Below are 11138 nucleotides of genomic sequence, written 5' to 3' on the forward strand. Positions count from 1 at the left end.
TTCCTAATAATGATAGTATTACAACAATAATATTATTCAATATTAAATTAATTTTATTATATAAGATTATATGACCATTTTTAATAAATTATAAAGTATATGTATGGAAACCTTGATGCTTATACCCAGTAGTTGGGCTCCAAAAAATGGATTAACTTTACATTATAGTTTACTATTTGTAGTGCTATTGGCAATGCTATTATCATTCCTCTTTGTTTTATTATTCACACTTTTTTTTATGTAAGTTCCCTTTTGCTAATCACTCAATTGGTTATATTTAATTATTATAATATCAGAGGATAGAATATTATTTTTTATTTAAAAAGTGTTACCATTATTTTTTAAATATATATATATATATATATATAGTAGCAATAGTATATACTTCAGTTCAACTCAAACATTACCTTGAATCCATTTAGAGTGAGGTCCTTTCTACGCTAGAATGGTGATATAGTGATTACACAGTTCAAAAGTCAAAGAAATAATTTCTGCAAAAAAATAATAATTTAATATGTCAAATTAAGAACTAATTTATAAAATATACATGTACAGTGCAAATAGCTATAGAAAGTAAGATATATATCTTTATGAAAAATTCCCTAGTGAGTGACCAACTACAGTCATCCTAATTTAAACATAAATAATTATTATGTTAGTTACTAATTTGACACACGTAACTGCGGAATAGATCTCAAGCCAAAAATAGGATTTGAGATTGTATTATGCTGTAGATAAATAAAAAATGTCATTACAGCTCATCTTTATATTAAATGTAAAAGTAATAATTTAAATTATTAAACACCAAATATTAGCTCACGTGAGAAAGTAAAGTAATCTATAGTCTATATGTATATATAATCAATCAATCAAACGTATTAAAATTATGATGACCATAGTCAAAATTATATGGTGGATCACATTAAATATAATTTATAAAAAATAGTACATTAAAGTTAAAATCTTTTTAACCACTATATAGATTGTCTAAATTTTTTTACATATATAAACTATACTACCTAAGAATAGTGATATGCACACTTAATAACGGTCTAATAATCTTAAGAACGACTTATTCTATAAAATCATCATTAATTGACGTATCTGTGCATTATATTAAAAACACGATAAAAATTTAGAAATTTACAAAATAAACACTCTCAAAAGTTTTGAAACTTATAAAAAAACACTCTAAAATTTTGTAATTTATAAGTACACAAAACTATTAAACATTACATTGAAATTAAGGAATTACAAAAAAAATTTAAAAATTTTTAAAATTTGGAGGGGCAATTTGCATGTATTAAACTTTAATGGTGTTTTTTTTGTAAATTCCTAATTTAATAGATTTTCAATTACTTATGTTCTTTTCAAAAAAATCATGTGTAATATTGACCACGAAAAGTTTTTCCTAAACCAATACATTTAAAATGTGTATGATATTTTTTGTAAAATTTTAATTTTTTAGGGATTGTCAGTAATTTTGCATATTCATTTTAGTGTCTTTAGGTTAGAAATTCACATGGTGTTTTTTTATAAATTATGAATCTTAGGTATTTTTTATAAAATTTTAAACTTATAGGCCTTTTCTACAGATTGTAAATTGTTTATAGACTATTTATACTTCCTATGCTTTTAATTTACTAATGAATTTGAAATTCTCAGTGTGTTTTATGTAAATTTTGAGTTTTAAAGTTTTTTTTTGTAATTTTTGTAACCTTAAGGGTGTTACTATAAATTGTAAATTATGTAGGGGATATTTATAATTATCATATTTTTAATATACTGTTAGGTTAGAAATTATCAGTATTTTTATAAATTTTATAATTTTGAGGGTTTTTATTTTGCAATTTTTAAAAGATTTAGAGTGTGTATTGCAAATTCCATAAATTTTTGAGGGTTGTTTCTGTTATTTGTAGGTTTTTAGTATGTTTATAGGTTTGAAATTTTCAAGGTGTTTTTTATAAATTTTAAAATTTTAGGGGTATTTTTGTAATTTTTAAAACTTACAAGATATTTTCTTCAAAGTTGAAAAACTTTCAGTTTCTAGCTAGTATATGTTTTTTAGATTTCTTACTAAATTAAAATAAGTAAAATTTATAATTTTTAAGATACTTTAATAAAATTTTAAATTTGTAGGGGAGTTTTTACAATTTAAAAACTTGGAGAATATTTTTTATAAAGTCCAAAAACTTTTAGGTGCTGGTTAGCATATGTTTTTTAGATTTCTTAATGAACTGAAATAAGTAAAGAATTTGAATTATACGAAACGTATCTCTTTTATCCAATAACATGTTAAGTCTCATTATGAATAAAATAAATTATTTAGCTGCCAATTCAATAAAGATAGAATAATTAGAATATATTAGGATAACAATGTAATATTCAAAAAAGCTAAGAGTAATATTGACCATAGAAAGATTCCTCCGAACTCGTACTTTTTAAGGAAGTATGATATGATTTGTTCCTTAAATGTTTAATAATTTCATGTTAGTCACTCATATCTGGAAATTGGATGCTAGTCTCTAAAATTTGCAAAATGGCCATGCAAGTTAAATTTTATTTTAGATTTGAGGGGAATATTCCATCAAATCTAACTATGGGAGGCAAAGTGACTGTTTAACCCCTATATTATGCCCGCCACCCTGTTTCTTGATGGTTTAAACCAATACCCGCTTAAAAAAAGAACCAAATCCACTTTAGTTTTTCTTCTGCAATGGTTAAACCTAATCCAAAGATGAGTTTCACAAAGGTTTGAAACATCGACATAGGTAGTTTGATGATTGCACATGTTAGGTTTGAAGTTAACCCAACCATAGTTACGTTTTAAATTGAAATACTAACTAAGGGACAATTTTGCAAGACCCTTAAGATTTGAGGGCCTATAATGCAATTTCTAAGATTTGAGTGACTAATATGAAATTATGGAAGATTTAAGGGACTAATATCTGAAAAATCCTTATTTATATGATTTCAAATCAACGAATGTTTTTTCACAGAAGACGACAAACTTTTGATACAATGGTACATGACAATAATAACAACAAGAAGCTAGTTGGTGTTAAATTATTTATATCACTTATTAGTTTATAAGAAGTATGCGGACTATGCCAAGTTATTATTGATTGAAGGTTGACAACGACTCATACTAAGTTTATTCGCAGACATGGTCTTGACAAACTCCAAGTTTTAAACTTATAATTTCATTTCATTTTATTTTTGCGAGTTTGGATGTGTCATGTGAAGGGGGAAAAAATCCTTACCTCTATTATTTGTTTGTGCTAAAACTCCACTTTGACATTAGGCGCTGCTGATCCTAGATCTCCACACTTAGGGCACGTTTGGTTACGGGTTTTGGAGGAGGTTTTAAGCCCGAAAGCCTGCCACAGTGTCCCATCTGTGGCAACTTTCGGACAAAATCGTCTTTTTTTATAGACGATTTTGCCCGAAAGTTGTCACAGATGGGACACTGTGGAAGGCTTTCGGGCTCAAAATCGCCCATCCAAACGCGCCCTTAAGTGAAAAGGGAAAAAGAAATATTTTATCATGGTTATATAATAAACAACTTAGAGGTTCATTAACATAATCACACCAAATAAGAAAATGTAAAGGGGTACATACAAATTAGTCATTTGCCGTTTATAGGCAATGTTTCCCTCCAATTTAAAAATTTTCTCCTCTAACATCTCAGTTTGTTCGACGATTACATAAACGTGGAGGGTCTATTAGGAAAAATTTAAATGATAGTTGAGAACGATTTTGTGTGATGAAAACATTCAGGGGGTTACGTGCAAAAAGCCTCCCAAGCGAGGAAATAGCCGCCGTTACAATTCATCAGTGCCTTCAAATTTATTATATTTACACTGGCCTCAAACCCCAAACCCTTGCTCTCCGATTCCATTGAAAAAAAAAGAAAAACAGATCTTTTTACATGGAGATGATGGTGAAAAAGTTTCAGCAGAAGTATGCTAGGGTTCGAGACGAGATGGGGAAATGGGACGATCTTCAATCTCGTTTAATCTCTCAGTTCTCAAACGCCGCCTCGATCGTAGAGCGATTGCAGGTAACTTTTATGATCAAATCATCCAATAGAACAATCCCAATGAATCAACCAATCAATCGGACAACTGTCTTCAAATCCCAGAAAAAGTTCGAATTTTTTTTCCGTGAAAATTGTTCATTTATGCAAGCAGGTGCTGGGAGAAGCCAAGAATTATGGTGGGTTGCAACGCGTGCCCGGAATTAAGGAGGCGGTCCTTGGGAAACAGTTGGAAGCATTGGAAATGATCTATTTCTCCATCAAAGAAACAATGTCAAATGCTTTCGCTTTTCAAAATATCGATTTTTTTTTGTTAACCTTGCTCTTGATATTTAGATATCAATTGGGTATCATATCTATTATTTTAATCTCAGTTATTATGGTTGGCTACCTTTTCATGTCCATTAGTTATTATTCTGTTTTATGTTATTTGTATTCTTTGTTCTTGGATTACATCGTAATAGAGATGACTATATCAGAGTAGTTACTTGTCCTAAATCAGAGACCTATTTAAATGTGACTACCCTCTCTATGATAAAATACACAGTGGTCCTATTGAAAAACATGTTATATAGGCTGTAGGCAATGATTTCTCACTTTATGGTTCTCTCTTCATAAATATGGAAGGACTGAATTGAGTTATAGCTCGCGACATATATTCCTTACTGTCTTTGCTGATCTGAATACTCCGGAAGTAGGATACTAACCTTTAGTCCTTGAGCACCGGTATACCTTTTTGAGAAAATTGGGCACTTGTGTTGCCCTTCAACAATTTGTATTATTATTAAAGTAGTTGTTTGAAACTCCAAAACATATTTAGCATGTATATAAGTATGTAATAAGTTATGGTCAACCAATGTTTCTCATCAATCCATTTAACCTTTCTTGGAACAAATCAGGAAAGAATTTCATGGGATTGTCTCAGCGCTTGATAAGATTGCCCGGGATGGAGGCCAACTTTTGAAGGGAGGATCAACACCTACCACTCACCAGATGCGACAAAGAATTGGAATAAAGCCAAGTCTTGCAGACTGCCTAGATGGCCTTAGATCAATACACGATATGTACAAGTCTGAGTAAGTATGAGTTATCGCTTTTCTGTGCTTTTAAATTTATGTTCAATATCCAAATTTTGATTTTCTCTTTCTTATCCTTTTTATTTTGAAATCCATGATATTAATGCATAGAATATTAATCATGTTACAAATCTTTTTATTAGAGATAGAATCTTCATATTCATGTCTGTTTTATTAGAGTACACCATATGCCTGCAGACACACACACACACGCATACACACACATGCATCACTCATGACCCTGAAATTGTTTAGTTTTCATCCAGTAATTAACACCTCATCAAGATTTATATCTTATTTTTCAACAATTGGCCAATGCCTTTCTTATTAGTGCAATGGTTTGAATTTTGCATTTGATCGTATTTGGTGCTGTTAAGTTAATTCTTTCATTAATGGTCAGTTTGATTGTGATTTTCAGGTACCTTCTTAAATCATCAGTTATATCCTCATTAACATGGAACTGCAGGTCAGTTGATCAGATGCCCAGTTATTTTCTCTTCACCTCTAAGCTTTCACTGTTATGCCAATGGCGTTAGAAGAAAAAAAAAATGAAGACTCGTGCTTCTAGTATTGGTTGTCCCGTGCATGTTTGCATATTTACTTTTGCAAGTGCATCAATGCATGTGCCTATTGATACAAAGCACACATGCTTCTAGCTGTGAAGTCGTGTCATATTGGACACCATGTAGCATGAAATTTTTGCCATGTTATTGTTGTTATGCACACATGTAGTCGTGTCAGTCTCCATGCAACATAGGCCAATTTTGTTGCATGTATGTATACTTGCAATGGTTACTTTTGTATGCCTTATATTCTGAGTGTGCGTGAAAAGTTACTTGATGCCATCTCACATGTGCGGGTGCATGTGGATTTGTGTATGATGTTTGTTAAATGCATACCTTTTCTTTTCTTTCTGGATATACATTGTTAAATGCATACCTGTTAAATGATATTGCATAATCTATGGGTTAATAAACTTGGCAACTCTTATTATGCTTCAACTTACATTTGATCCACTCGTGAATGATTCTGGGTTCCACTATCTGCAGTTCTAGTGATATCACCGCCCTACGTCAACTCTTGATGGACCAGCCCAACATCCCCAGAGATGAAGGTACAAAACGGAACAGCGAGCTACTGACATTTATTGTGCAAGAAGAGTTCATAATGTATCGTCTTTCCACACATGAAGACCAACTTGTGTTTAGTTTGGCCCTGATTGCTTGTTTCTTTTCTGCAGTGCAATCAATTTTTGACGTAATATTTGCTGAGGAGATCTGTTGAGTGCTGACTGAATAATAGATCTTGCTCAGTAGAAGATTCCGTTACTATCAAAAGGTACATGAGGATATCTATAGAGTTTTGTCTCTGTCTCCTGAAAAGGGATGGCCAACTAATCTGAAGAATTTCCAGTGCTATTGCTGCTCTTCAAATTATCATCGATCTTGATAAATCCTGGAGTCCCTATTCTTGCTTAATACAGTGTTAAAGTGCTTGGAAACTGCAGAACCTACGAGAATTTTGTTTCTATGCGTTACATATGTAAAGGGTACTATCATTATCAACTTGAGTCCATTCTTGCTATGGTAAGTTTATACCACTACATACCATGATTCAAATTGAAATCTTGTACACTGTTCTTCGCGATATAGTCCCTTTTCCTCTTTCCATGCTTTATGGGAAGGATATATTTGTTTTCTTGCTTTTATAACTTATACAACCTCAGGTACTTAGACCCTACAAGTCGTCCTCAAATTGTGAATCAAAATGACTGTTGATTGTTACTTTTTTTTTTTTGTTTTCCTCTCGGAGCTTAGGGTAGTTCTTAGATAATCAGAACACATAAATAAACTTACAGGAGCTAGACTGTTGCCTTCGATTAATTTCACGAGTACACGTCTTTGATGCTTTTGTTGGTTTCTTACTCCTGCGGTGGATAATTAAATGAAAATTTTACTCTTAAATAATTTTAATGTAGCCAGGCCATCTAAGGATGACAAGGCTTGTTGGATCAAGAAAGGATCAATGCATAAGGGGGAAAAACACCATCATGTTTTGGCATCATATTGGTCCATTAAGATAGGAATCGCAAGCACTTTCTGATATGAAGTCTATGTATTAAATTAGTCTTCGCATCCAAGTATCAACAGTAACCGGATTATAACTATAAGCTAGGTCATATGAAGACCATGAATAATGATATGAGAACTAAAAATAACGCATGGAAAAGATCAAAAATTACTATAGCAACCATGGACATTGAAACTCCTAAGTTGTATGGTAGCAAAAATAATTTATCAATTGAAGAAGCTCTAGCAACTGCATATAACATAACAACCATGGACATTGAAACTCCTCAGTTGTAGTTGGTACCTAAATGGGGGACGACATGTAGGGGGAGTGGCTCACAACTATTCAAAATTAGGAATTTGAAAACAAATAAACTCAGTTAAATTGAATTATCTTCATATGAGCTTGTCCTGCGTAAAACCAAGCTTGAACTGGACTCATTTGTTTGAACATGATCCCAGCGAGCTATTAGTTCAGACTTCAGACCCATCAAACATTGAACAAAAAGTTTTGCCAAGAACAGGGAAATAAAATTGTGCTCACAAGAGTTCTTTTAGGCAAATAAAGGACATATCAGGCATTCTAATTTCTAAAGCCTGCAATACTCTACAATCCAGCTTTGAACAACCGCAACAAAGCATCTGCATTACCAATGAAAAAAATTGACAAGAGAACTGATATCATATCTTTTACCACTTTCATGTATGGATCATAGCAGGCACTTGAGAGTTAAAAAGCGTGACAAATTTGATGAATCTACAAAAATCGTAATTCGCTCAGTTTTCTCCTACATTACATTTCTGGCTTTGAAAACAGTAGTTCATTGTTCAAAATTCTGTCCACAGTTATCTGACATGAAGTTGGTCATTTGCTTTCTGATAGCGACTGTACTTTCTCCCAGGACAAATCCCTACTGAAATAATCCATTGCAAAGAAGGTTGTGCCGTGTATATACCTTTGATATTTCAAGCCCAAATCATGGTCTTATATAGATTATAGATTGATCGGTTACTTGTCTGTCAAAAAAAAAAAAAAAAAAAAACTTTAGACATGCTCTATGCCGAGTAGCCTAGGAGAATCTGGGCCCAAAAGAAATATCCGCCTGTGTGTTTGATGTCGAAAGACCACAACGCCTTTATATGCTGTTCTTGGAATGCCATCCTGGAAAAGCAACAAACTTGAGATATAAAGCAGAAGAAAAGATGAATGCTCCCACTCAGCAGCAAGCTTTTAATGAGCGGCGCAAAACATGAACCTCAACTAAAAACCTTAGGTACTTCTAACAGTTTTCAGTCATAATATTACCAGTGCTCTGAACATAATAAATTGCGCCATGGATCTTTGACCAAAATCTAAATGCCAGACTAGGTGCTCTAATCAAAAAGTTATAGGACCCTCCTATGTGATAAAATAATTTGTATTACCAATTTAGTAACTTCGGTACAGGTCTTAGTAGAGATCATTTCACACTTCCTGTCACTAGGAATAATTTTCCTAATTCTGCAGGTTACATAGGTGAAGGATCCTGATATATTCCTAACCAGTGGACTGACTTAACATCACCAGTACCATTTATGATCTTTGGTCATAAGTATCAATTAACTTTGTAGGGATTATTTGCAATCTTTGCTGCAGGTATCAAAGTGTAGAGGTCATGGGAGTTTGAATCTTTCTGACAAAGCATAAGTCAAAGAATAGTCTAAACATAATGAGAAAGACTTCATTCTTCTGACGTTACAATGAAGCCAACTCTATTTTATTGCTCCCCACCCCTTCTGTCTCCCCGAATGCACACATTGAGTAACCAGGCAATGAATTTGACAGCACATGTAAGCTAGTTCTAACTCAGTTCTTATCTGGCACACTTAGCATTCATTACGTTTGGACATTTTTAAATATTTCAACTTTCCTGAGAAATGCAAGCTAACTAGCTAATGTTTGAGAAAGTCATGCTTAAGAAACTTTAATCATAAACAAATGACAAATGATGCTGATTGCCAAATCAGATCAATTTGAAATATCTCCAGAACAACAAAACTGAGTAACAAATGGATGTGCAATTCTTTTAACTGTATGACAGAATGTGCATGTAAAAAGAGGGGAGAGCTTGCCTTCCATTCTTCAAATACTCCAAACTGTCGTGCAATTCTTTCAAAGTCTGCCTGATCATTGTACTGAATCCTGACATCACCGTCTATATTGAATGCTTTTAAAACGGCATCAGCTCCGTAGGCAGGTTTGGCATCAGACACAATTTTTGCAAAGTAACTCAAGTATTTATCCTGCAACATTAGAAAAATTACTTGATTAGGGAATCACATATAGTTTCTTGCCACATGACAGATAAGAGTAGTATTACCTCCATCAGGTAGGCCAAGTCCATCGACTTCCAGTCAACCTTAGGCAAATGAAAATACCCAATATAAGCAACAGCAGAAGTGTAAGCAGGAACTGAAATTTAAGCACCTTTTACCTACATGAACATCATTTAGTTTAATAGGCTCCAGGTATTGCTTAAAGAACTGACCCATGCTAGAACCCTGTTTGAACGATGGCCAAAGTCAAAAGATATATGGATTAGATCAAGTGAGATAAATATACAGATAGAAGAATTGCATTGACATCTCCAATCAGCCAGAATAAGGAATCACTTTCCATATCCATGAGAGGAACAAGACATTCACCACTTCCAGAGTCTGTCCTGGCTAGCAATAAAACAGAATTTTCCTATGCATGAAAAAACTTTATCTAGGAAACCTCCCACAGGCAAACAGCTGAAACAAAATACACAACCATGCGATCTAAGAAGGCTAAATTTACAATCAATCAGTAAACTGTTACCTTTTCTTTAAATCCTCAATTGCTAACCTATAGATACCCCACAATTAGAAAACTCAAGAAGGGCAATGTGAAAGATCTATGCAGTTGACCCAGCAAAAAATTTCCTACTGACGCTTTAATGATCATGTTTCCATGATTAGATGATCTTCTCCTTACAATGCCTGAGAAGAGGGGAACACAATAAGCAGAACATAGTTATTTATCGTGCAAAGATGTGTGTCAATTGTCATCTTCCAATTCTGGATCGTTGTAATGTAGTTCATTGAAATAAATTTCCTGATAACATTGTACTGCTACAAATCCACTGTTTTTGGCCGGGGACAGCAATCAAGGAACTTATCCATGTCAAAGTTGATCTAGTATTAATTAGGAAGATACTAATCAGCAACTATGATTTGTCAATAGATAACTAATAAAAAGAATGCACAGCAAGACAAGTAATGAGAGTTAGAGAAAAAAACGCAATACTAGTGAATGCAATAGAACGGCCGCATTCAACTTCCAGTTATTTTCACGTATTGTGAACTAAATAACAATCTAGATCCACTACACATAGTCTCTAAAAGAAGAATGAAAAATAAATAGACAAACAGCTATTGAGAATAATTAAATGATGTTAGAATCCTAGGAAGATAGTGAACATACATGCTCGCCAAAATTATATGTTCTGCAAATTTCTGGGCGGATAAATTGTCGATCTTTGTGCACCTCCTTCAATCTCACCCAATCATCCCAATAAGTATAATTATGTCAAGGAGCAAACTCAAAAATTTGTGATAGAGATGCTCAAGTTATTAAATAAGAAACTGAAAAATATGGTATATAGACAAGGATATGCTTTGGGCCACTTTGGTGATAACTCATCCCATATGGATTTAGACAACATCCACCCCAGTCCGGGAAAGAAATCAGACCGATAAAGAGCTCCTGCAGCACATATTGAACAAATCTAATATATATACAACTTTCTAACTTCTATCTGAAACTAGTCTTCATGGCACAATGAACAGGAGTAAAGAGAGGGTTCAAAATCTTACGGGGATCATGAACAAACTGCACTTGTCCATTATCATTCCAGGACGAAACAGCCATTATTGTCCTACAATAATTAG

The 11138-nt window shown here is 33.1% G+C and overlaps 2 protein-coding genes across 4 annotated transcripts in view; one reads left to right on the forward strand and one right to left on the reverse strand.

The window, feature by feature from the left end:
- Positions 3865-6803, forward strand: LOC109848313 (uncharacterized protein At5g43822). 2 transcript variants are annotated; one of them, XM_020417753.1, is made up of 6 exons: positions 3865-4063; positions 4194-4312; positions 4939-5115; positions 5534-5581; positions 6165-6229; positions 6356-6803. In XM_020417753.1, exons 1-6 carry the CDS (start codon positions 3932-3934, stop codon positions 6397-6399), a joined length of 585 nt encoding a protein of 194 aa, XP_020273342.1. In that variant the 5' UTR covers positions 3865-3931; the 3' UTR covers positions 6400-6803. The 2 variants fall into 2 exon arrangements, with proteins under 2 accessions (XP_020273342.1, XP_020273343.1); XM_020417754.1 differs by having other exon boundaries at positions 5534-5575; positions 6159-6229.
- LOC109848312 (alpha-1,3-mannosyl-glycoprotein 2-beta-N-acetylglucosaminyltransferase) overlaps positions 7848-11138 on the reverse strand; it is a 16589-nt gene continuing 13298 nt past the window's right edge. For both annotated transcript variants that reach the window (XM_020417752.1, XM_020417751.1), the window contains exons 12-18: positions 11064-11125; positions 10863-10953; positions 10672-10765; positions 9663-9725; positions 9545-9583; positions 9297-9467; positions 7848-8346 (exon numbers count right to left, since the gene is read on the reverse strand). In XM_020417752.1, the coding sequence (XP_020273341.1) occupies positions 8230-8346; positions 9297-9467; positions 9545-9583; positions 9663-9725; positions 10672-10765; positions 10863-10953; positions 11064-11125 (637 nt within the window). In that variant the 3' untranslated portion in view covers positions 7848-8229. The remainder of the gene's footprint in view (positions 8347-9296; positions 9468-9544; positions 9584-9662; positions 9726-10671; positions 10766-10862; positions 10954-11063; positions 11126-11138) is intronic.

The sequence above is a fragment of the Asparagus officinalis genome, chromosome 7 (genome assembly GCF_001876935.1).
Source record: "Asparagus officinalis chromosome 7, Aspof.V1, whole genome shotgun sequence".
Taxonomy (NCBI): Eukaryota; Viridiplantae; Streptophyta; class Magnoliopsida; order Asparagales; family Asparagaceae; genus Asparagus; species Asparagus officinalis.